The sequence below is a fragment of the Stenella coeruleoalba genome, assembly GCF_951394435.1.
Source record: "Stenella coeruleoalba genome assembly, chromosome: 8".
Lineage (NCBI taxonomy): Eukaryota > Metazoa > Chordata > Mammalia > Artiodactyla > Delphinidae > Stenella > Stenella coeruleoalba.
The window spans coordinates 2,792,770-2,819,640 of record NC_137154.1 but is presented as its reverse complement, the minus strand read 5'-3'; the positions used below and the strand labels follow the sequence as shown (position 1 = coordinate 2,819,640).

The 26,871-nt window shown below is 53.4% G+C and overlaps 1 protein-coding gene across 1 annotated transcript in view; it reads right to left on the bottom strand.

Annotated features, from left to right (window-relative positions):
* SHANK2 (SH3 and multiple ankyrin repeat domains 2) overlaps positions 1-26,871 on the bottom strand; it is a 552,956-nt gene that overhangs the window by 448,845 nt on the left and 77,240 nt on the right. The window contains exon 3 of the mRNA XM_079928829.1: positions 16,831-17,049. Coding sequence (XP_079784955.1) covers positions 16,831-17,037 — 207 coding nt within the window. The 5' untranslated portion in view covers positions 17,038-17,049. The remainder of the gene's footprint in view (positions 1-16,830; positions 17,050-26,871) is intronic.

Sequence of the window (26,871 nt, the reverse complement as noted above, 5' to 3'; positions counted from 1 at the left end):
AAAAACACGGCAAGAGAATTCTATGTAAGAGAGTAAATTGCTCTCCAAATCTGTCCTGGGCCCTGCAGAACAGAAATGATGACAATGGTTGTTTTGTAAGATGTCAGAAGGGTAAGACGTGTCTAGACAAAGCTTGAGGAATGGTAAATATTACACTGTGTAAAATGTCTGTTGTTAGAGTGAGCCGTCTGGAGGCCAAGGGAAGAAGCAGCAACACGGGTTGGATTACACCATCTATTCAGATCACCTCCCCCGCCACAGCTGCTCACTCATGGTCCTCAGGTGAGACTTAAGTCCAGCTCACTCTTGACTTCCTCCCAGAAAAGGCGAGAACAAGGGGGTGGCCTGACAAAGCATTCAGGGGTCGTGGTGCCGAGGGAGCCCCCTGCATCACCCCCGTTCACCTGTTCAGGATACAGAGCTGGAAACACGGACCGCAGTGCATTCAGGAGGAACGCAAGATCTCCTGAAAGAAATCCCAGTTTCTGAGCACATCATTCATTGCAAAAGAAGCACATCTCACACCATCCTCAATTCTTTCGGGATGCATTTCAAAGGCCCTTGATACACAGAACCTGCCGGGAGTCATTTAAAGGGGCATCGAGGGGCGGCTGGCCTCTAACGGCTGTTCACGCGCCATCTGCAGACCCGCCAACCTCTGCCCCCCAGGACTGTGAGGGGCGGTTTCCGCATGCAATCGTCCAAATGAAACAATGCTTTTTGCCGCGGACAGACACCCACCAGGCTGCACCTGTGGTGGAAAACATGGAGACGCTGGCACGGGTAACACACGAAAGGATGTATGTGGAACGGGGAAGACGGTGGGTGACTGTGACCGAGAAGGACAGCCTGGCCCAAGGAAGCTGATGGCCAGGAACCACACTAGTGCTTCTGAAGGTTTAAACACTAAAGGCCAAAGTGGCTGTGGATTAGGGTTAGGGTTTTTCCAGTCGGAATAACATTTTCCAAAGAGTAAATGCTTGACAGCAGCTCCGGATGCTTTGGTGAAGTGGTGGGTGGACCGTGCATCCTGGTGACTTTTAAGGGGCCAGCTAGTGGTCCTCTGCGGCTGTCAAGGCCATAGTCACTGAGAGGCACTAGTTGGGCTCTGTCAGAGACTCACACCCTCCCTGGAGGTGAGCTCACTTTCCTCTGTTGGTCCCCACGATTTCAGGCAGGCTCAGAGCAAAGCAGAGGATATGATGCTGGCTAAAGAGGTCCTCCTAGAAGCAGTAAGTGGAGGTGGGTAAGGGCAGGCGGGGGAGAATTAAATCGTCCTGACTGCAGACACAAAGCACTCACTGTGCGCCCGCCAGCCCAGCAAAGAAAGCACGTCAAACGCACCCTCTTCTCCTTAGGTTCTCCTGGAGGAGGTACGAGCAGCCCCAAGCCCAACGAGGAACGCCGTAAACCCTAGGAACTGCTCCCCACGTCACACAGCTGCCAGAGGCGGGTCTGGAATGAATGGACCAGAGGGCTGATGAGTTTCAACTTGGTCCCACTGCACAGGACGGAGCCGCAAATCGGGAGGGTTCACCAGGCGGGGCCACGAAGTGGATTCCAGGCAGAGAAAGGGAGACAGGGGAGGCGTGGCCACATCACATGGGGACAGATGCTGTGCGGACCGAGTGGAATGAAGAGCTCCTGTCTGTCCGCCCAGAAAGGAGGGCTGTGGGCAGAACGGTCAGAACCGGGAGGGAAGGAGCCAGGGAAAGGCAACCACAGAGCAAAGGTGCTAGAAAAGAGCCTCACCCTCGGCACTAATGCAGGAAATTAACTTCTGATGACTCGTGCCCTCCTATTGCCACTTTCTGGATCATTTGATCAGCCCGGGACATCAGGGAAGGAGGAGAGCTCTGCTCTTCCCCAGGGTGACCTTTGAACCACAATATTCTCACCACACTGTGGGGTTTCCAAAGCTTTTGACAGAATGTGTAATAATTCCAGCCCCAGGCATTCGTTTCTCGACAGGATTTAAGTGGGTTTTGACAGCAAGCTTAAACAGAAGAGCACACCAAGCCAGACGTGTGTCGCTTGGGCCACTGAGACCGCGTGAGCCGGCCTGACCACTCTCGTGTACAGAGTGTTAGCCTCACAGCTAACGGGGAGACGCAGCACGGAACCCTTACAGCACACAGAGCTGGGGCTGGTTAAATAGGCTTTTTGCTTCTTCATGATACGTATGAAAATAAAGCTCCTCTCCGCCTTTGGCAAGCTGCCCCGCGCCATGAACGGTAACCAGCGCACTCGGGGCCTGACTTTCTCGCAGGCCTTTCACAGGAGGGCCCTTGAGCTTTCCCACAACCCAGCAATCCCACTACCGGGCACGTACCCTGAGAAAACCATAATTCAAAAAGAGTCATGTACCAAAATGTTCACTGCAGCACTATTTACAATAGCCAGGACATGGAAGCAACCTAAGTGTCCATCATCGGATGAATGGATAAAGAAGATGTGGCACATATATGCAATGGCATATTACTCAGCCATAAAAAGAAACGAAAGTGAGCTATTTATAGTGAGGTGGATGGACCTAGAGACTGTCATACAGAGTGAAGTCAGTCAGAAAGAGAAAAACAAATACTGTATGCTAACACATATTTATGGAATTTAAGAAAAAAATGTCATAAAGAAGCTAGGGGTAAGACAGGAATAAAGACGCAGACCTACTAGAGAATGGACTTGAGGATATGGGGAGGGGGAAGGGTAAGCTGGGACAAAGTGAGAGAGAGGCATGGACATATATACACTACCAAACGTAACGTAGATAGCTAGTGGGAAGCAGCCGCATGGCACAGGGAGATCAGCTCGGTGCTTTGTGACCACCTAGAGGGGTGGGATAGGGAGGGTGGGAGGGAGACGCAAGAGGGAAGAGATATGGGAACATATGTATATGTATAACTGATTCACTTTGTTATAAAGCAGAAACTGACACACCATTGTAAAGCAATTACACTCTAATAATGATGTTAAAATTAATTTTTTTTTAAAAAATGAGGGGCTTCCCTGGTGGCGCAGCGGTTGAGAGTCTGCCTGCCGATGCAGGGGACACGGGTTCGTGCCCCGGTCCGGGAAGATCCCACATGCCGCAGAGCGGCTGGGCCCGTGAGCCATGGCCGCTGAGCCTGCGCGTCCGGAGCCTGTGCTCCGCGACGGGAGAGGCCACAGCAGTGAGAGGCCCGCGTACCGCAATAAGTAAATAAATCAATAAATAAATAAAATAATGACCTTGCTTTGCCGAAAAAACAATAAGGACAATGAGGCTGATTATCACCACCTCACAGAGAAAATGGAGGCAGAGGGGAGTGAAAGGGTGTGGGGAGGTGGGTGCTCTCTGGCTTTGCCAAGCAATGAATGAAACCACAAGATGACACGGTTCCGTGCTTTTACCCCCTCAACGTGATCCAGATGCAATACTGCAAAGGACATAACAGAGCTGCTGAAAGTAGAGAGCAAAGATCCAAAAAGATATTTCTGTAATGCCAAGAGGGCAGATGGATGGATGGGTGGATGGATGGATGGATGGATGGATGGGTGGATGGATGGATGGGTGGATGAGTGGATGGATGGATGGATGAGTGGGTGGATGGATGGGTGGATGGGTGGATGGGTGGATGGATGGATGGATGAGTGGATGGATGGATGAGTGGATGGATGGATGGGTGGATGGATGGATGGATGGATGGGTGGGTGGATGGATGGATGGATGGATGAGTGGATGGATTGATGGGTGGATGGATGGATGGATGGATGGATGGGTGGATGGATGGATGGGTGGATGAGTGGATGGATGGATGGATGAGTGGGTGGATGGATGGGTGGATGGGTGGATGGGTGGATGGATGAGTGGATGGATGGATGAGTGGATACGTAAAATAAATAAAGACAAATCTTAAAAATATAACACCAAGTGGAAAACGTAAGTTATAAATGACATGCCCAGTGTGATACCAGGTATATATATATATTCATTTTTACACAATAACACAACAGTATATAGAGACCACTGATACATATAAAAAGAGGAAAAGGGACGAGAAGAATTCACAGTGAATCATGGCAGTGTCTGCCTCTGAGCAGAGGGGCCTGGGCAGGAGGATGAGGGAGACTTGAGCTGTATCAGAAACATTTTAACCCTGTGATTGAAAAAAGACAAAATGTTAACCACTGTCAATTCTACATAATAAACAATAAAGCTGGTATGTATGATATTATTCTTTGTATTTTTCCTGTATTTCAAATTTTCTCTCAATGAACAAAAGATACACCGATCTGGAACCTAAGGCATTCCGCGGCCCCTTGGGGGCTTCCCTGGCTGAACTGGAGTCGGCCCTGGGCCACACTCCACCGCCATAAACCAAGTTCCCGAAGGAAGAACATTGTCACCGTTACCACCTTCTGCCCATTGAGTCCTCGTCGATGACTTTTTTAGGGCAGAAGATGTACTCAAGTCAGGGTCATGTACAACTACTTTTCTAATCAAGTCTAAAATCCCAAACAAGTTTCCTTGTGGTCAGCAAACAAGCAGGCGAGAAAGGAAAATCTGGGACAGGAAAATCTGAAAACAAAACGGCAGAACAAAAGACGAAAGAACATTTTGATGCGAGCGTTTCTCACCTCTGCGTTGCCTGGGCTACTGGGTGACCCGTGAGGCCATTTAATGGAGACATTTACAAGGCACCAATGGGATAAGCGTTGTTTTCAGGGGAAGACCTGGGGGATGGGCTTGCCTCCAACAGGAGAAGCTGACGACAAGAGTGAGTAGATATGAGCTGCCTCCCAGGCCACACATCACCTGATCCCACTGACGTGGAACGTCCACAACAGGCAGATCCATCGAGACAGAGAGCAGATAGTGGTCGCCAGGGACTGGGGGAGGGGTATGGGGACGCCTGCTAACAGGTGCGGGGTTTCCTTCTGGGATGATGAAATGTTCCAAGATTGACTGGGTGGTGGGTACCCTCACCTGTGAATTTACTAAAATCCACCGAACTTTTTTTTTCTTAGATTCCATATATATGTGTTACCTACGGTATTTGTTTTTCTCTTTCTGACTTACTTCACTCTGAGTGGGAAGCAGCCGCATAGCACAGGGAGATCAGCTCGGTGCTTTGTGACCGCCTGGAGGGGTGGGATAGGGAGGGTGGGAGGGAGGGAGACACAAGAGGGAGGAGATGTGGGGACATATGTATGTGTATAACTCATTCACTTTGTTATAAAGCAGAAACTAACACACCATTGTAAAGCAATTATATTCCAATAAAGATGTTAAAAAAAATCCACTGAATTGTACACTTTCAATGGGCAAAGTGTATGGTATGTGAATTACATCTCAATCTTTAAAAGAAACGGAGTCTTTATTTGTTCCTGTGCTGAGAAACTGCAAAGACGCAGGCAGGGTGTTGATACAAGTCACCCTTAAGGACCCTTTGCTTGGCCAGAGCACAATCTCCTGCAAGGGCCACATGTGCTCTGATGACCTCGACCTTGTCATCAGGAACCTGTCCCCGTCTCCACCTTCTCCCGCCACCCCCGGCCCCAGCCTCCAACACCCCCTACCCGCTGGACTCCTGCAGGGGCCTCCTACCTGCTTCTGCGCCCCTCCCTCCTCCCCCGAGAGAAGCCAGGGTCCCCTTTCAACTATAAACGAGGTCACAGGCTCTGTGCCAAACCTCTCCAAAACTCCCACTGTTCTTCAGGGGGAATCACGCCCCCTCGCCTCGGCCCCTACCCATCGCCCCCCGCCCTGTGCACCCGCCCAGCCGGCGGCCTCGGCCTTCCCCGCTGCTCTGACTTGCCAACCAAGTTCATTCCCAGCTCAGGCATGCCGCTCGGGCGACCTCTGCCCGGAATGTTCTGGGCAAAGATCCTTAAGCCAACCTCTCATCACCTGGGGCTCAGCTCAGATGTCACCTCAGCAGGCGAGGGCGGAGATGAATTCATAAAACGTCTAGCATTTGATCCTCTTTTTTTAATTAATTTTTATTGGCATATAGTTGATTTACAACGTTGTGTTAGTTTCAGGTGTACAGCAAAGTGATTCATTTATACATATACATATACCCACTCTTCTTTAGATTCTTTTCCCAGGACTTCCCTGGTGGCACAGTGGTTAAGAATCCACCTGCCAATGCAGGGAACACGGCTCGATCCCTGGTCCGGGAGGATCCCACATGCCGCGGAGCAACTAAGCCCGTGAGCCACAACTCCCGTGCTCCAGAGCCGCAAGCCACAGCTAATGAGCCCACTTGCTGCAACTACTGAAGCTTGCGTGCCTAGAGCCCCTGCTCCGCAACGAGAAGCCACCGCAATGAGAAGCCCGCGCACCGCAACGAAGAGCAGCCCCTGCTCGCCGCAACTAGAGAAAGCCCGCGCGCAGCAACAAAGACCCAACGCAGCCAAAAATAAAGAAAAACTTTAGATTCTTTTCCCATATAGGTTACTACAGAGTATCGGGTAGAGTTCCCTGTGCTACACAGTAGGTCCTTGTTGATTATCTATTTTATATATAGTATTGTGTATACGTTAATCCCAATCTCCCAATTTATCCCTCCACCCCCCTTTCCCCTTGGTAACCATAAGTTTCTTTTCTACATCTGTGACTCTATATCTGTTCTGTAAATAAGTTTGTGCATTTGATCTTATTCTAAGAACAGTAAGACTCCTGGACGGGGGGTGGTCTACAACGAAGAGGCAACCGGGTTCGCATTACAAACAACTGCTCTTAGCACTGTGCGGAAAACTGCTGAGAGGAAAGAGGGGTCTGCAGCTCCCCTGGTCCAGGAGGAAGATGGCAGAGACAGGGCTGGAGTGGGGAGAGAGTGACAGGGGTGCAAAGGGATTCAGAAGGTCAAAGGGCAGGACTTGGGAGCGGATTGGTTGAGGGGCGATGGAATGCTCGGGATAACTCCCGGGTTCTGGCTCAGACAACAGAATCAGAGAAGGTTCACAGCCCAAAGTGGGAACAACCCAACTGCCCATCAACCGGGGAACGGATTCAGCCACACGATGGGCTACTACCCGGCGATAAAAAGGAAAAAACAGACAGATGCCACGACGGGGACGAACCTCCCTCCCATGACGCTGGGTCAAAGAAGGCCACACCGCAGGTGACCTGCTCACGTGGGTGGTGCAGAAGAGGGGGCTCCATGCAGACAGAACACGGTTAGTGGCTGTCAGGGCTAGAAGTGGGGACGAGGAGGAAATGCAAACAGGCACAAGGTGGTGATGGGAAGAGTCCAGACCGAGGTGGCCAGGCAACTCAGCAGACTTACTGAAAACCATAGGACGGGGCCCTTAAGATGCGTGAGCTTCACGGCTTGTACATCTCACCTCAGTAGAGCTGGGTTTTTAATGTAACCACTGGCCAAAAGAGGGAAACCAGCGGGGCCAGCTGTGGGGTCAGAGGGAAGAAGCAAAGCGTCATGGCATCTGCTCCGGACCATGTGAGTCGAGGGGCCTCTGAGCTTTCAGAGGAGATGTCAAGGGAGAGACGAGGTCCAGGCCCCAGACGGGAGGTCGAGCTGGAGGCGTGGCCGTGGTTGGGATGGCGTTGGACAGACGTGGTAACAGGACCTCCCGCCAGCCGGAGGGTCAGGGAGGCCTTGCCGAGCTTGGTTGCTGTGAGACATGAGTAGAGGTGGAGGGATGAGGGAGTGGCGGAGGGATCCCAGGAGAAGGAATCCTGTCTGAATGTGAGACAAACCCAGGCAGGAGGGAGCCCGGGAGGGCCAGGCTGCAGGGGCCAGGCTCGGCCAACCTGGGCTTCCTCGGCCCAAGCCTCCTGCCCTCCATTCGCCCAGTGCCTGGATGTCCAGAGAACATGGCAGAGGGTCCACCCAACCCACCACATTCCCTCTGGAAAGATGCGTCCTTCGCAGTCAACGACAAACCTTCTGGGAGTGGAATTCAGAGGCTGCAATTAACTCCCAGAAGGAGACTCTCACCTCCCGAGGGGCCCAGAGTGATGGACTGAACACGCGCCCAGCCGTGTGCTCCGACGGAGCTTCTCAACGTGACGAGCCACTCCTGCACAGGCCTTCCAGAACCTTCTCTCACGATGCATGCCCACCTCCCGGTCTTTGCAGAGTGAGAGGCCAGCCGTCGGGGCTGGATTCTCAGCCACTGGAGGAGGAGATGGGCTCAAAAACGGATAGGACAGGCAAAGTCCTCCTCATATTCAAAAACCAGGGAAGCCTCAGATATAAAAAGCAAATATGACGGTTGTCTGCGGCAACAGGATAAGGATTTAAAACCCTGAAGGAGGAGGAAGTGAGCCCTCTGTGCTCTTGGAGTTCTGCTTTGATTCTCAGTGATGAGCCAGGGGACCCAAGGCCACTTGGGTGGAGCAACCCTGACAGCCCAACTGGAGGCAAGTGATGGATCGGGCTGGGGTGGGGGGCACTCTGGTCAGCTGGTGTGGGCGTCAGGGCGGGGGAGGCAGGCAAGGCGGGGATGCAGTGGGGATGAAGGATGCGGTGGGGATCGGGGATGCTACAGGCTGCTGCTCTCGGGGAGAAATTTGAGGGAGAGAGGAACGGGTGGACAGAAACAAATTGCGGCTGAGGGGTCAGGAGAGCAGCTGAGATGCTCCTTCCTCAATGAAATAAACTCGAAGACACAGTTACCTAATAAATGGAAGCATCGATTAAAGCAAAAAGGCATCTTCCAGAAGCCTCTGCCAGGTGGGCCAGGCTCCTGCACCTCCGTTAACTGGCTCAGACGGGTCGTGGGGACAGACACGTGGACCGACAGCTTCCCTGCAGCCACTTGGTGCCAACCCCTGGGTGGAGGTGGGCGTGGGGGCGGATGCTGTACACACCCAGGGGGATCCCGTCCGCTTCTGTTTTCCTCTGCGCCGTCCTTGTGACGTGACATTCGGGGAGGCTTGGGAAGGGGACTGTGAAGGTCCTGGTGCCAGCTCTGTCCCCACTTCCCCGTTTGCTGTGCTCCCAAATAGAAATCACACAAGAGCTATATAGTTTCTATTGATTTTGCCTCGTGTATCTTGCTTAAAAGGCCAAGTTTACTGACGGCTGCCAGAGCTCAACCCCACCGTAAGCGCCTTGTGCCTCTGCGATGCTCCAGCAGAGCACAAGGAAGGCCCTCCTGCCACACTCCAGAGCCCACGCCACCTGTCATCCCCACGTGGCCCGCATACCCACCCACCCACCCGGGACTCTGCTCATCGGCGCGTGCGGGGGCCCCCGGGGAGCCTTCCTGGAAGAAGTATCAGTACTGCCAGAGACTCTCCATCCACGGTTCAACACTCCAGTCCCACTGAGATGCAGAAACAGCAATCACTCAGGAGAAGCAGGTCCAGACCCCACCTGGGGAGGTGAACCGGAGCAGGACCCTATGGCCTTTCCCCCCCGCCCGCCATGTCCTCTGCCTGCCTTTCGTCTGTGAAAAAAAAAAAAAACGTTAGCCAAACAATAGGTTTAATCAGAGAGGTGAGAAAATGCAGAAACAAAGGAAAACAGTCAAAGGAGCCCAAATAATAATAGTTCAGTCATTAAGCAAAGTCAAGGACCTTTAGTTCCTCCTCAAGGGCTAGAGCCATGTCCTTTGAGCTATTTTAGATACGGAAACCCACCAGGTGGAAGAACTTAATTACATGGTGACCAGACTGTAGCTGTGACATAAGCTGCCACAATTCCGAGGACTGATCTCAAGGAAATGGGAACAAACCCATCCTGGAACTGAACATTAACTGTCCTTAAAACAGTCAAGACGACGCTCATCAGACCACCGCACGACCAATGTCAAGACGACCGTCAGAGCTGACTGTGCTGTTTCTTGCTCCATCTATAAAAGCTCTTGGGGCTTCCCTGGTGGCGCAGTGGTTGAGAATCTGCCTACCAATGCAGGGGACACGGGTTCGAGCCCTGGTCTGGGAAGATCCCACATGCCGCGGAGCAACTGGGCCCGTGAGCCACAACTACTGAGCCTGCGCGTCTGGAGCCTGTGCTCCGCAACAAGAGAGGTCGCGATAGTGAGAGGCCCGCGCACCACGATGAAGAGTGGCCCCCGCTTGCCACAACTAGAGAAAGCCCTCACACAGAAACGAAGACCCAACACAGCAAAAATAAATAAATTAATTAATAAACTCCTACCCGCAACAGCAAAAAAAAAAAAGCTCTTGCCCACTGACTGTCGGGGAGGGTAGCTGGCCTGTGGACACCTGCCCTGTCCCACCCAGGTTGCCAGCCTCCGCAATAAAGCAAACTTTCCTTTCCACCAACCTTGCCCCTTTATTGGCTTTAGAGCAGCGAGCGGCTGGACCCCACTTTCGGTTACAGAGGGAACCTCTTCCACCTGGGGCAGAAGAGGGACCTCCACGTGAGCTTCTGGAGAAGCCGTGAGCGGGCACTGGGCTGATGAACCTGCCTCGCAGCTCCACGAATCCTCTGGGCAGGAGTCCAGGCCCGTCTCGAGCCCCCGGCTCCACGACTCACCCTGGCAAGGGCCTTCCGGCGGGAAGAACGGCCACTGTCCTGAGCGCTCACACCCGCGGGACTGCTAGTCTCAAGCTCCAGGACCTTTCTTTGTGTTGGACAAAGTGAAGAGAAGAGAGGTGGTCCTCAGAAGGTTCTGGAAACAGTTATGCTCCTGGGAGTAGAGACCAAACCCCTGGGAGGATCTTCCTTTCGGGAAGAATTTTGGTAATTCTGGGCCTGCAGAACAGGTGTTTCTCCATCAGCAACTCCCGACAGGTCCCCAAAGCCTGTGGCCTGAGGACAGAGTACCTTCCGGGCCACTCACCGTCAGCTGGCCTGGGACAACCTTCGATGACGTCCCACACCCTGGCCTGGCTGCCCTCGGAGCCTCCCAGCAGCCAGGCTGGCAGACGGCCTCTCTCCCTGTTGTGATGGTAAGTGCCCCCTGGGGTGGACTGTCCAGACAGATAGGCTTTGAGCAGGGACAGCCGAGGTCGTGAGCCCAGCCTGCGAGGCTCACTTCACACCTGCAGGGGGGCCGGGCCCCGGCCTCGGAGACCTTTAGTACCAGCCCCGGGCACACAGGCAACCTATCTGGGACGACGGGTGGGGAAGGGACACATCATCGCCCCTTCCTCCACCTTCCCATTTGCGTCTGGGGTCTGAAATTGGAGGGGAGTGCTTCTCCAGTCCCCCGAATCCCTCCAGCATCGATAAACAGTAACAGAATTCAGGGGCTCAAAGGGTTAAACCCTGCAGCGTGAGGACAGGTCCATGCCGGGCTGGTGGGGGTCACCCAGGTCCCTACCAGGGAGGGTCTTTGGACGAGCAGTGCAGCACCCAGGGGCCGAGAAGAGGTGAAGCCAGGTCCAACCCAGTGACCCCAAATAATGAAAGCCACCCCCAAAAGCACCCAAAGTGGAAAATGGGCACAACTAAGGCCATAAACATCCTTCTCGTACACCCCAGAGAAACTGAATCCTCCAGGGGAAAACTCCCAACCTTCATTCCCGGAAGTGGTACTGGCAGGGACAAAACTCCAGACATTTTGCATCAATATACTCAAACCTGGACAGACGTGAACACGGGGCCCTTCTCTCTTCCCTCCTCTGACTGGGCAAGGGTTGGGGAGACAAAAGGAGACCCGCCCAGGAAGGGCTGCTTGCTCACTGGGGGTGCTCCGAGGGCTGGGGGTGTCCATGCACGAGAACGGGACAGCTCCCTGCACCAGAAAAATCTCCGAAGAAAGAGCTTGGACCTCCTAAAAAGACTCAACACTCCCCACCCCTGGGCCTTTGTGTCTAAAAGAGCCAAGAGACAGACCCCCAAGCCTGACTCACTCTCGTGACCACAACAAAGAATAGCAAGTCACTGAAAAACCACAGGAACAGGTCAGGAGAAACAGTAAAGAAATAACAGAGACATTATGGGGAAAGAAACGGTGAAAAGGAAGAAGGACGGCATGCAAAACTCAGACACCTGGTTCATCTGTTCTGGATGAAAATATACCCCGATTAGGAAGAAGAAAGATCTCAGTACTTCATGCTAAGGAGGAAAATAAGAAGCCGTGAAACCAACTCTACAAACAAATAACTCAAAAGAATAATCTTCCAAAACAGCGAGCACAGGGCTATGAAAACAAATGGGAAGGCAAAACAACAGGACGGTGATAAATCAGAAGGCACAGGACAGAATGGACGCACCTGAAGATACTGTAAAGAAAGAACAAACAGGGAAAACGCCAGGTGATCAAAGCAATCAGAGAAAAGAGGACAGAACCAGAGAAGGAAGAGCCCATATGAGAGCAACCGTGTCCCCACTCTGGAGAACAGCATGGAGGTTCCTGAAAAAACTGAAAACAGAGCTACCAGATGATCCTACCATCCCACTCCTGGGCATATACCCTGAGAAAACCATAATTCAAAAAGATACATGTATCCCAACGTTCATTGCAGCACTATTTACAACAGTCATGACATGGAAGCAACATAAGTGTCCATTGACAGATGAATGGATAAAGAAGATTTGAGTGGCTTCCCTGGTGGCGCAGTGGTTGAGAGTCCGCCTGCCGATGCAGGGGACACGGGTTCGTGCCCCGGTCTGGGAAGATCCCACGTGCCGCGGAGCGGCTGGGCCCGTGAGCCATGGCTGCTGAGCCTGCGTGTCCGGAGCCTGTGCTCCGCAACGGGAGAGGACGCAACAGTGAGAGGCCCGCGTACCGCAAGAAAAAAAAAAAAAAAGAAGAAGATTTGGTACACACACACACACACAGGAATACTACTCAGCCATAAAAGAGAACGAAATAATGTCATTTGCAGCCACATGGATGGACCTAGAGATTATCATACTAATTGAAGTAAGTCAGACAGAGAAAGACAAATATATTGCTTATATGTGGAATCTAAAATATGACACAAATGAACTTATTTATAAAACAGGAAGAGACTCACAGACATAGAAAACAAACATATGGTTACCCAAGGGGAAAGTGGGGGGAGGGATAAATTAGGAGTTTGGCATTAACAGATACATATCACTATATATAAAATAGATAAACAAGAACCTACTGTATAGCACAGGGAACTATGCTCAATATCTCGTAATAACCTATAATGGAAAACAATTTGAAAAAGAACAGATATATATGCATATGTATAACTGAATCACTTTGCTGTACACGTGACACTAACACAACACTGTAAATCGACTATACTTCAATTTAAAAAAAGAGGAATTTTGTCTCTGAAACAGAGAACGCTTCCCCCAGAGGGGAGGAGAAAAAAGGAAAAATCTGCGAAGCAGAGTGCACAAGCAGCATCTGCAGATCAGAAGCTTTTCCAGGAAACAGAACGGCCAGCACCAAACACTTCCTGGTCTAGTAACTAAAACTGATTCTTTAGGAATCCAGTAAAGAAAAACACCAAGTCCCCGACAAGGCGTGTCCAAAGCGAGTTCAGGGCAAGCGGACCACGGAACAACATCCCTGCAGATCTGGGGCAACGAGGGGCGGGAACTGACTCAGAGATCCCACAGGAAAACCGCACGCAAGCCGACGGTTTCAAGCACATCGCTGACGCTTGTTATTTGCAGATTCCGTATCTGGGAACTTGCCTACTTGCTGAAATTTACTGGGAACCTCAAATCAATTCTTGTGGCACCTCTGTGACCGCTTACAGACACAGCACAGACGTTCCCGTTCCCAGCTGAGTTTGAACAGAGGACCTGCTGCCTTCTGTGTCAGCTGTGATCTTGTAAACAAGTGTCCTTATCCTAGTCTATTCAGTGCTCCGTGTTTGCATTTCTGTGCTCTCTGTTGCTGATTTTGCTGTTTAAAGCGGTCCCTGGGCACAATGCTGAAGTGGGGTCTGGTGTCCGTAGGTGAAAAGGCTGCGACGTGCCTCGGGGAGAAATCACGTGTCAGCTGAGCTGCAACCAGCTGTGAGTTACAGGCTGCTGGCCGTGAGCTCGGTGTTAATAACGAGTCAGCTCTATGTATGAAGTAACATTCTTCACACAGAAACACACCTACAACAAGGCTGCATACTGATCCGCAGATGAAGATGCAACCAGAGGCTCGCAGGATCCTCACCTGTGTGTCACCTGCGGACGACGGCCCAGGACTCCCTGGATCAAGGAGACGTCAAAGAGCATCCCGAGCGCCAGTGATGAGACCAGTGGGCCGTTCACTGCAGAAGCACTGCCCCCAGGACCTCTTCCTGAAAAAACCCTGGACAGTCAACTCCATCCACTTAAGAGGTGGAATGAAATGAAGAGCTGTGACGAGAAGGCCACTGTCCACCCAGCAATGAGCAGTGACCCTGGAAGAGGGCCTGAGGGATGCCGGGGCTCTGAGAGCTGCAGCAGGATGCGCGTTACATTGGGTGGACAGTGGCCACGTGCAGAGAGCTCGACACCAACAGGAGTCGGGGGGTGGGGAGGAGAGGCCGCGCGTGCACACGTGCGTGTGTGTGCATGTGTGTGCACGTGCAAACAGCTGCCTGTTCTCCACACGCTGTGACCTTTTCCTTCCCAGGTTCAGAGCTAAACTACATTCCTCAGCCCCCTCTGTGGTCAGGTGCTTGAGGTCAGGTGCAGCCTGTGGAGGACGTGAGGGAAGGTGGGAGGAGAGACGTGGTCCATGGGTTATCTCTTTTCCCTGCCTCACCCTCTGAGCAGATACAGGAGACCCGGGAGAGAACTCCAGAGGCCAGGGCGTGTCCCCACTACCTGGCTGGAGGAGCCTGAGTCCCTGAATGGCTGCATGGATCAGAACTGCCACCGCCACCTCTTCATTCCTGCCAATCCCCAGTGGACCGAGAAATAAAGCATCTATGGGTCAAGTGCCTGAGATCTGGAGGTCTGTTTAGCACAGCTATCAGCTTAATCCACCCCAAACAATACAAGGAGAGAACACTAAGTGTCTTACAGCAATAAAAAAGGAGGCAAAAAGCTGTAATCAAAAATGACAAGTAAAGATTTCAGCCTTCCAGTGTTTTGTAATTGTTTCTTTTAAGTTTACAGATTCATTTGGAAACAGTCTCCCTTATGGCAAAAAATAAAATAAAATAACTAAAGTTCAGCATTTCCTTCACGGACTTTTTCTCCTTTTAGAGTCAAATGAAATCATCATAATGATGTTGATTTATTAACAGCGTGGTACTTTGAGGCTTACCCACGTATTTCTATCCGTACACGGCCACCCGTTACCTGTAACCCTTTAGAGAGACACGTCTGAAATGTTCATTAAATGTTACTGACAACCACTTCTGGCACTGGCATCTGTGCTTTTCCATATGACGAAGTTTTTATAATAATCTTGTTAACTTTTACAAGAGATGTTAAATGACATGGAAGAGAGAAGAGCTGGGACTTCCCTGGCGGTCCAGTGGTTGGGACCTTCCACTGCAGGGGGATGTGGGTTCGATCCCTGGTCAGGGAGCTAGGATCCCACATGCCTCTGGGCCAAACAACCGAAACACAGAACACAAGCAATATTGTAACAAATTCAATAAAGACTTTAAAAAAAAATGGTCCACTTCAAAAAAAATAAAAATCTTAAAAAAAAAAAAGGAAGAGCTGAATGCCAGGACAGCCACATTGCTGGATTCATTCTGGGGTTCAGGTCGCCCTGAGCTCTCCCTAGAAGGTAGGGCAGTCTGGCCTCGCTCTTAGATGACCGGTGTCACCAGCACAGCACCCTCAGCCCACGTAGGGCCCCTCCCCAGAGAGAAGGGCCGGGGGGAGACCACGAGCAGAGGTCTCCTGGGAGAGCAGAGACCCCACCCCCGAGGCACCAAACCTACTCATTAGACCCCCGGGGCACCAGGAGATGAGGTCCCGGGTCAGAGGCCACGTGATGTACCTGCACCAAATGGCCAGGTGGTGGCGCAGTGAGCATCCCCCCTCCCGCCCCCCCCCACCGCCCGCGGCCAAGTCCCTCTGATCCCAAGCGCGGCCCCTTCCCCATCAGGGCCTTCAAGTACAAAGGCTGGACGTGGCACACCCGACCCCCCTTCCAGAGCGCCCCAGAGGCCGTCTACATCCGAGAGACAAGAATTCCCAGCCAGAGGTGCCCACTCAGCCTGACTGTGGGTCTGCCATCTGCCGGCCTCCAGAAAGCCCTCCTGGGTGCCCCGACCCACCTCAGCCTCCCCGCTGGCCCAGACGCCGTACCCAGTAGCCAGACCCTGGACAGTGTCCTCGGGGCGTTCAAGTCCAGCCCAGCCCAGCCCAATGGGTCCCCCGCCACACTGTACCCCACTGCCAGGTGCCCCCCCTCCAGGCTTCCGCGTGCGTCCCTGTCACCTGCCATCCCCGCGCCCGAGGGAAACCCTCCTCCATCTTCTGAGGCCCCACTGAAATGGAACCACGGCCGGGAAGACCCCTCTCCGGCACCCCCAGGTACCTCACGCACGTTCACCCCAGAACGACGGTCTTCCTCGTGGGCGATACTGCAAACAGCATTGGGCCTGGGCCTCCAGGGACAGCTAGGACGTGGCCAACAGGCAGGGCGGGGAAGGGCACACCGGACACAGCTTGCACACCCCAGGAAGTGGGGAGCACAGAGCGGCAGGGGAAGAGGCAGGGCCCTCCTGAGTGCTGGCAGCCCGCCTGCTAAGGCGCCCACCGTGCGCGTTGCTGCTGCAAGGCTGGTCTCTGTGCCCCCGAGGCTTGGCCTCCGGCCCTGCAGGCAGCAGGTGCTGCTGGCAGTGCACGAAGAGGACGGAGCGGGAGGCGGTCGGGACCACCAGGAGGGGGCAGGCGGGGCGGGGGGCTCGGCGGGGAGGGGGCAGGAGCCCAACGCGTGGGCCACAGGGACCGGCCGGGCAGAGGGGCCCAGAGGCATCTGGAGCTCAGGTCACGCCTGTCGCTGACCCGGACGCAGGCTCACCGTCTGCTGCAGGTCCTCGATGACAATTCGCAGCACCAGTGTGTTGCCCTGGCTCTCCTCCGTCCTGGCGCCGCCCGGCTTCTCCGCTGTGGCCCGGATGGTGTCATAGATGGTCTCTTCCTTGGAGCTGTCTGAGTCCGATTCCTCCGAAGAGTCGGAGAAGCTCTGGGCCATCTCGTCCTCGCTGGATGTCGGGCTGCGCGGCATGGCTGTTTGTGTCTACACGGAGGGGGAGAAGGAAAACAAACTTTGGGGGAAATTGAAGAAAGAACCCGGGGGCATCTGAGTGAGGCAGGCTCCCACGTTTGTGGACGTGATCACAGGCAGAGTGACCCGTTGTCCAGCGCTCGAGCCAGGAGGCCGCCAGGACCCAGTGGGGGCCCCGTGAGCCCTGTCTGCCCCGGTGCTTGGAAACCCAGCATTTAAAAGGAGCCCTAACTCTCTGTGGCCATGACCACAGCCTACGGGGATTAACCAAAGGGGCAGTGGGGCAGTTTGAAACGTTCCGAGGTAAGAGAAAAGGCTCCCTTTGTTTTTCCTGGAGGACAGAGCAGCAGGAAGGGAAGAGATGCAGGCTTCAGGTCAGAAGGGTGCTGAGCTCCTGCTATAATAACTCCCTCTGCTTCAAACACAGCAATGATAGGTATCGTGTAAAAACAGACCCAGCCCGCAGGGCCAGGCTCAGAAATGAGATAATCTCCAGGCCCAGGAGTGCAGCAGAACCCAAAGTCGTGGGCAGGCTGACCGGGGAGGCTCGGGAGTCCCCAAGAGCCCGTGGAGGCTGGGAGGGCAGCTTCCTTACCATCAAGCGCAATGAAAGTTCAAAGATTCCCATCAAGGACCCGGGTCAGGAGGCCAACTGCCACCTTGGACCACGGCTGTTAGCAGGACAGAACTGGGGAGCAGGCAGCCCACGGGCACACCCCAGCTCTATGGGCAGGGGTCCAGAAAGGTTCGGATAAAAGCCAGTGCGACCCGGGGGTGCTGGTGGGGAACAAACGCGCCAAACCAGCAGTTGCACTTCTGCGTGACTCTGTAAAGGAGGTCAAAGGCCAAGGCCACATGCACAGGAAAGATGTCCAAGACTGTTCCCTGCAAAACCAGGGTGTCCTGGGTGACCCGGCTCACAGGCTGTCTTCCTCCCACGGACTGCACAGCTGTGAGCAGGCTTGAACCCCAGCTACACACACAGGACCCCAAATGTAATCCTGAGAAAGGAAATCGGTCTGTAGGACCATTCAGACACGGTGTCCTTGTTCACAAAGGCTGGAAAGATGCAGACTCATCTACTGACTGTGAGTGTGATGTGAGTGACGGGGCAGAGGCACCGATGGGAAACACAAAGTCCTGAAGTCGGGAGGGGCAGAAAGGGGTTCACAGGGCGTGTGACGCCACTTGTAACGTTCGGTTCCAGCCAACAGGACAGAACGCCAAACTTCGACAAACCTGGGGACACAGATGTTTGCTACGTTATTCCCTGTGCTTTCCTTTCAGTGTTGGAAATATTTCACAGCAGAAGGAGAGGATGGAGGAGGGAGGAAGGAGGGAGAAAAGCAGGAGGGAGGGCGGAGGGGGGAGGGAGGAACACAGTCACCTGCCCGTCTGCCTCAGGTGCTGGGGTGCATGGCCCCTGCACTGTTTCATTTTGGGGGGAGCCTCAGAAAAGTCCCAGGCAGGACAAAGCTCGGCCACCGCCAACTCAGTGTCCAGTCTGGGAAGGCTGACGCCCACCGTTTATTTCCAGAGTGCGTTGAAGGACAGCAAACACCCCGGGAAGTGTTTCTCTGCTCGTCCACCAGGTCCCTGGACATTTGCAGCAACTGACCAGACACACAAAGCCCGGCAAAGTGCGGGAGGCACTTTAGAAACGCACCCTCACCCAGGGAAAGGCAAGACCGTGACTAGGTCAGGGGCTCCCTCCAGCCACGAGGATCTGGACCATCCTTGGGCAAGGGGCCGGGATAGTGTGGCCCCCAGATGCTGTTCTGTTTGGCCTGCAGAGGGTTTAGAATGTGTCCTAACCCAGAGGCTTCACATGAAAACACAGATTTCTGGCTCACCGTGACCCTCGGGAGAATCTGGCGTTGCTGGGGGTGGCCACACAGCGCTCGGGGCAGGAGCCAGCTGCGGCGACCTCCCTGGCCAGCCCGCCCTCCCCCCCAGGTCCTCCCGGAACCAAGAGGCTCCATGTTGCTAGATGTCCCTCCTGCCCGGCTCTCTCCCCGGCCCACGGGCCGTGAGTCTGTGCACCTGACGACCGATCCGCCCAATCCCCCAGGCTGGCCTTCTCCTCTGTCTTCTGCCTTCAAACCACCCGTGAGGGGTCCCCAGCTAAACATCTCAAACAGCAGATCATCCAAATCACCCAGGGAGATCTGACTTCTTAAATTAAAATTTCCAGAATTCACCCGTGTCGTTCTGCATTAAAATTTCAGGGCACCTGGGAATTCCTGTGCTCACCGCCAAATGCCTTTGTCATTTCAGCTTCATGTTTTCCCAACCGTACACGTGCAAGACGTGGAGAGGGTGGAGAGGGCTGTGGCCAAGGGCAGGGTCTGGATACTCCCGGTTCTACCTCAGGAACGTCCCAGACAGCCTGGCGGCACCTTCTACTAACACATTCACTCCTGCATTCGCTCGTTCACCATTTATACAGGAAAAAAGTAAGTGCCTGGCGTAATTACATGCTACATACACACTATGTAATACAGTTACAATTATAATATAGAAATAATTGTATATTATTATATTACATATACTTATATGTGTGTAATTATCATAATATATTATAACGTAATATAAATGTAAATTGTGTATTATTCAGTTGGGTATACATAATTATTTCCAACTAGGTTTCCAGGTTTCTATGAAGCATATCCTCTAGAAGAGGGGTTCTTCATCCTGGCTGCACAGGGAAGTTACGTGGGATCTTTAAAAACAAAAACAAAACCAGTGGTGCCAGAAGGTCTGATTCAATTGGTCTGGGTGAGGCCCCAATATCGACATTATCTTTAGACGCCCCCCAGCTGAATGCAATGAGTGAGAGCTCCGGGTCGCCTGGAGCCGAGTCCGTGCCTGTAACTGTGAATCACTAGGCATCAGCACAGAGAGACAAGGAGGGATGAGCCCCGCCTCCTCCTGGGGGGTGAGGGGCCACGTCACTGGTGGATGGGACGGGCGCAGGTGTCGGGTCTGGTCTCTCCGGGCTTCGGTGGCTTCTTTCTGTCCTGATGGGTGGAAGTTAGTACAGAGTAGCTTCTGCCCCAGGAAGAGCTGCTTCTTCCCCTCCTGACCCCGTGTCTGTGCTGCTTCAGAACCCAGCAGGGACCAGCAGAAAACAGGCAGAGGGATAATGGGACGGGACATCACATCACAGGTGGGGATCCGTATCAAATGAGGAGGGACCACGGTCAGGTCCGTGGGAGGCCAGGCACGAGCAGGGGCAGGGGTGACTGCTGGTGGGGTAGGGTTTAGTGTTGGGGTAGGGTTAGGGTTGGGGTAGGGTTAGGGCTGGGGTAGGGTTAGGGTTGGGGTAGGGTTTAGGGTTGGGGTAGGGTTAGGGTTGGGGTAGGTGTTAGGGTTGGGTAGGGGTTAGGGTTGGGGTAGAGGTTAGGGTTGGAGTAGGTGTTAGGGTTAGGGTAGGTGTTAGGGTTGGGGTAGGGTTTAGGGTTGGGGTAGGGTTAGGGTTGTGGTAAGGGTTAGGGTTGGGGTAGGGTTAGGGTTGGTGTAGGATTTAGGGTTGGGGTAGGGTTAGGGTTGGGGTGGGGTTAGGGTTGGGGTAGGGGTTAGGGTTGGTGTAGGATTTAGGGTTGGGGTAGGGTTAGGGCTGGGGTAGGGTTAGGGTTGGGGTAGGGTTTAGGGTTGGGGTAGGGTTAGGGTTGGGGTAGGTGTTAGGGTTGGGTAGGGGTTAGGGTTGGGGTAGAGGTTAGGGTTGGAGTAGGTGTTAGGGTTAGGGTAGGTGTTAGGGTTGGGGTAGGGTTTAGGGTTGGGGTAGGGTTAGGGTTGTGGTAAGGGTTAGGGTTGGGGTAGGGTTAGGGTTGGTGTAGGATTTAGGGTTGGGGTAGGGTTAGGGTTGGGGTGGGGTTAGGGTTGGGGTAGGGGTTAGGGTTGGTGTAGGATTTAGGGTTGGGGTAGGGTTAGGGCTGGGGTAGGGTTAGGGTTGGGGTAGGGTTTAGGGTTGGGGTAGGGTTAGGGTTGGGGTAGGTGTTAGGGTTGGGTAGGGGTTAGGGTTGGGGTAGAGGTTAGGGTTGGAGTAGGTGTTAGGGTTAGGGTAGGTGTTAGGGTTGGGGTAGGGTTTAGGGTTGGGGTAGGGTTAGGGTTGGGGTAGGGTTTAGGGTTGGGGTAGGGGTTAGGGTTGGGTAGGGGTTAGGGTTGGGGTAGAGGTTAGGGTTGGGGTAGGTGTTAGGGTTGGGGTAGGGTTTAGGGTTGGGGTAGGGTTTAGGGTTGGGGTAGGGTTAGGGTTGGGGTAGGTGTTAGGGTTGGGTAGGGGTTAGGGTTGGGGTAGAGGTTAGGGTTGGAGTAGGTGTTAGGGTTAGGGTAGGTGTTAGGGTTGGGGTAGGGTTTAGGGTTGGGGTAGGGTTAGGGTTGGGGTAGGGTTTAGGGTTGGGGTAGGGGTTAGGGTTGGGTAGGGGTTAGGGTTGGGGTAGAGGTTAGGGTTGGGGTAGGTGTTAGGGTTGGGGTAGGGGTTAGGGTTGGGGTAGGGTTTAGGGTTGGGTAGGGGTTAGGGTTGGGGTAGGGGTTAGGGTTGGGGTAGGTGTTAGGGTTGGGGTAGGAGTTAGGGTTGGGGTAGGGTTTAGGGTTGGGGTTGGGGTAGGGTTTAGGGTTGGGGTTGGGGTAGGGTTTAGGGTTGGGGTAAGGCTAGGGTTGGGTTTAGGGTTGGGGTAGGGCTAGGGTTGGGTTTAGGGTTAGGGTTAGGGTTGGGGTAGGTGTTAGGGTTGGGGTAGGGTTTAGGGTTGGGTTAGGGTTAGGGTTGGGGTAAGGTTAGGTTTAGGGTTAGGGTTAGGGTTGGGGTAGGTGTTAGGGTTGGGGTAGGGTTTAGTGTTGGGGTAGGGTTAGGGTTGGGGTAGGGTTTAGGGTTGGTGTAGGGTTAGGGTTGGGGTAGGGTTTAGGGTTGGGGTAGGGTTAGGGTTGGGGTAGGGTTTAGGGTTGGGGTAGGGTTTAGGGCTGGGGTAGGGTTAGGGTTGGGGTAGGGTTTAGGGTTGGGGTAGGGTTAGGGTTGTGGTAGAGGTTAGGGTTGGGGTAGGGTTTAGGGTTGGGGTAGGGTTAGGGTTGTAGCTGGGGTTAGGGTGAGGGTCTCTGGGGCAGGGTTCCCATGCAGGATGAGCTGGGACCCCAGAAAGCTCATCGGCTTCCGGCAGTGTGGGCCTCAGTGCCAGCTTTCGAGAATCGGGCGCGTGGAGAGCCAGGTCAGAACAGACACAGCCCCGGCCCACCCCTGCCAGGCCCTGGTGTGCCTCCCTCAGGGGCATTCCAGGTCCGGCTTCCAGAAACAGCTACCATGGCTTGAAATTTTTTAAAAGTAATTGTGCCCCGATCATTCACTTCCACCATGTCCATTTTCTCTAAAGCCCTCGGACGTGCTTTCCGTCTCATCCTCTTGCTAATGCAGCATTTCCATCCATCCTCACTGTCCCTCCATCATCTGGGGCACAGGGGACACTCGCTGAACCTGGGCAGGAGTGGGGGGCAGCAGGCCTCGGGGAGGTGCCAAGTTCTGGCGGAAGCTCAGAGCCCAGCCACATGCTGGGTCTGCAGGCGTCAGCCGCCTTTAAACTCCAGCCACTGCTTCTGGGCAGGACTGTGAACAGCCCACATTTCCAGATCCGCAGGTGGTTTTGAGACAGGTCAGATGAGAGGCAAAAGCTTGGAATGTACAAATGTTGGAAATTCGTTGTTTTTCCAGGGTGACGTTGCAGCTGCAGACCCCATGCTGGTGACCCGTCGTGGACACGCAGGCCTAAACAATAAGGTGTGCCTGACCCCAGGGTCTTCTTTCCAGAAAAGCGAAAGCGGTGATGGTGGTGGTTTGAGGATGTTTGCGCCAGGCTACAATCAAATCGACTCTGGGAACAGAACTGACAACACCAAGGGGAAGGGGTCCTGCGTCCCCAGCTTCCCCACCGGCCACAGACATCATTTGGCCACGAGGACCCCACCGTGGCCCTCACATCGGCTTAGGGGTGATTGTCACACAGGGACGTGTCTGCCACCAACACCCACTGGACGGGTCTGAAAGGGAAAAGGCGGCACCGGCACCTGCTTCCTTCCGGGATGTCCTAGGAGTTCAGGCCCAAAGTCCCAGCAAGAAGGTCTTGACCTTAATAACGGGTTTGGGTAACGTGATCACCTGATCCATGGGAAAAGCAAACACCTGGGAAAACACTTAATTATTAACTGTGGGTGGGATCGCAGGTGACACAGAGGGCACCGGGGGACATTTACATTTTGGATAAACAACGGATACGCTTTATCCTAAGTACTCCCTAAATAGCGCACGGGGCATACTCAGGCTAAAACAACGTCCATCTGAAATTCACACAGGCTTCTCTAACCCCATCATCATGAGGGGGCGGGGAGGTTCCGAGGAGAGGCACCGAAAGACCAAAACTCAGTCTGGATACCACCTCCCCCAAGAAAAGTCAGCGCCAGGACACGGGAGGGAAGGTGACTCACCACCCGCGGGCAGACGTTTCTAGTATAACTAACCTCTCGGGGAAAATACCAAGCTCTACAAACACAAGTCGATAAAGTTCAATGTCTCTTAGAACGTGTTTGTTTCATTGGCCCCGCTGGGTACCTATTAATAAGGGAAAAAGAAAATAACGGTGGTAAAAGCAATTTCAACAAAGACTCCATGTTCTGCCGAAGTGTTCCAGGCAAGCATGCAATGGTTCCAAGAAAACATAAAATCTTAAACTGTCTCATGGGTCCCCTAACATCTGTGAGGAACAGACAGCTAGGTTTTCCTCTTGGTTCCTTCCAGACACAGAGAAAATATGAAACCTGACCTGGGACAGAAGTCAGTTTCTTTTTGGTAGTAAAAACAAACCAAAAAACCCATGGCCGAGGCTGACTTTATCAAGGTCAAAGTTGCAAGAATCATCTATATGAAGATCACCTTGAAAATGGAGAGAGTCCACAGCTCTGGTTTATTTCATGTGTGTGTGTGTGTGTGTGTGTGCGTGTGTGTGTGTGTATGATTTTCTTGCAAAAAAGAGGTTTTTATTCAACTGGAATCTCAAAGACACCCGACACATTTAACACACTGGAAGCAAGATTTTGCGACTATTCATTTATTTTGCACATTCGAATGTATATAACTATCTTATCCTCAAAGCAGTGAGACCACCCCTTCCCTGAGGGGCTGCACTGGCACTCTGTACAGACACGGGAACTCGGGTCAAGGTCACAGCCAAAGATTGGCAGCAGCCTCCACCAGAACTGGCAGGTCTGGAACCGGATTCGGGAGGAGCCCGGGTTCTATCGCCCTGTTTGAGAGTTGCTAACAGATGATGGTCAACGCAGGCTGAGAGCGAGTGAGGGTGGTGGAAGTAGGTGGGTTTCAGGGAGGAGTGGGCCAGGTGGAGCATAAGAGCAGCCTGGGAAGGTGAGAGAAAAGCATGCCCTGTGTCTCTGTGTTCATTTAATCCGTGTTACTTTTCCCCGCACCCATACAACACATCCACTGAGAAGGGACCGGGAGGCCCCGGGGCAGTGGTCAGGGGCATGGGCTGCCCTGGAAGTTGCAGCAACACCAGCCCCCCAGTAACTGAATCAGAATCTGGTAGGGGTGGTCTAGGGTTCAGACCACACCTCGGAGTATGGGGAGACACCAGGATTCAGGTCAAGCACCACCTCCCTCTTCCAAGGACCCCTGCCTGGAAGCCGCCCCCCTCAACTACCCCCAGCAGAGTGACCGCAGCTGCAGCCCACGTGGCGCCACATGGCAGCCACCCCATCTGTTAGGGCCACACCCTCTACCACGCCGCAGGGCCGGGGGGTGGTGTAAACGCAGACCCCGGCCACCAGCGCGGCGTTAGCCCCTGTGTCTCCCCATCGAATTCACATGTTGGAGTCCTGACCCCCAGCACCCCAGAATGTGGCTGTATTTGGAGTTGGGGTCTTTCAGGAGGTGATTATGGTGAAATGAGGTCACTAGGGTGGGGCCCTAACCCCACAGGACTGGTGTCCTTATAAGAAGAGGAGGTCAGGACACACACACAGAGGGACAATCTACATGCGGAGGAGAGGGGCCTCAAGAGGACCCAGCCCTGTGCACACCTGGATCTTGGATTCCAGCCTCCAGGACTGGGGACAGTGAATGTCTGTGTGTGAGCCCCCCGGGCTGTGGGACTTGGCTACGGCAGCCCCAGGAAACTCACACGGGGGTGAGACCCTCCTGACGTTCTCCTTAAATGGGTGCATGAACCACATTGATGACCAGAATACGCCATGTAGCCAGGTTTTCTTGGCATCTCCATAGCCGCTGTCTAAAATAAACTCTCCATTTCCATCCCATCTTGCATCTTCGGAGGAACTCAGAGGACGAGGTCTGTCCTCTCTTCCCACGGCTTGTCGGTACCATCATTTCCCCCTGGAACCCTCTCCCGAGCTCCCTGAGTCTTTCCTTCAAGCCTGGCTCACCCCAGCCCAGGTCAGACCCGACTCCCCAAACTATACAGACTCTCCTCCTCTCTCCTCGCTCTCTCCCGGGAATACCCGTTGTCCATACCGCCCTGTTAACCTCCAATGATTTCCAGCTAGTGTTCTGAGAACCATTCCATCACATACACTCCAATCCACCCCTGGTCAAAGAAGTTTGGGAAACATAACTAGATTAAACAAAAATGCACCCATCGCTTTACCGCAGAATTGATCAGAGTGGTCGTCTCAGAGAGTGGCAAACGCTGCATCTCCCAAAAGCACCTGCCCCCGAAACGCTTTCCCCTGGAGAGGACAAATGTCATCTCCTGCAGCAGCCGTGTCACGCGCCTCCAGTGCACGTCCCCCAGAGGCCAGCTCCCTGCCAAGCACAGCCGCCCCAGGTCCTTACTGCGTAAAGACACGCACGGCGCGAAATCTGAAATATTCCTCGACTCAGAAGAAAAGGGCTCCAGGCTTACAGCTACTCAATACCTCCTCCTTCAGCCAAAATCATTTTCCCCGAATCAGAAAAGGAGCTGCCTGAATTAAAATGACGTCTCCATCGAAGATCGCTGACTATGAGAGGAAGGCTCACGCGCCTTCGTGGCGTGTTCTACGTGCACACGGGAGTGTTGAGAGGGGTTCTGGGTAGATTAACAGAAATGCTGGGATTTGGAGCTGAACCCACTTCCCTTCCGTGCTGCAGAGTTCCCTCGGGACTGTGTGCTCTCCAGGCAACAGAAGTGTGGTCCCCACCGCTTCCTTGTCCGGACTCAAGACGGCCTTGGTCTCCGCCTCCCCCAGTCCTGGAGAGAGCCAGGCTGGCTTTCCCATAGGGCCACAGGGGGCTCCCGTCTGAGCCTCTAAGGTAAACGCGGCCACACAATTCTAAAGAAATCCTGTTTTTATCATAGGCCCACATTTCCGTTTTCTTCCAGCATAAATTAAGAGATTCTGACCAACCAGCGTGCACCCAGCTCCTAACCTCTTCACAACACGAGCGGCTCACTCGTCTAACATTGTTGCAGAAACCAAGAGTCAATTCACCCAAAGAAAAATGAGAGCCAAGAAGTCCGTCCCTCTCCTGGGAGGCGGTCTCTCCCGGCGCCTCTCAAACCCAAGCTGTGTTCAACAGTCCTTGTGTCCTCAGGGACCAGAGGCCCAGACCCTGACAGCCCCAAGGTGGATGTCAGGGGACTAGGAAATGAAACCCCCTCAGTCAGGACCCAAACTCTTAGAACACGAAAACTAAAAGAGCGTTTCCTTAACTGGAACAGTGCATCTCTCCCAGTCCTGTAGCAAACATCAATATAATCGATAAACAAGCCAACAGATAAGTGAATACATTGTTTCAGGATTAAAAGGATGGGGGAAAATAATTACTTTTCAGATATAATG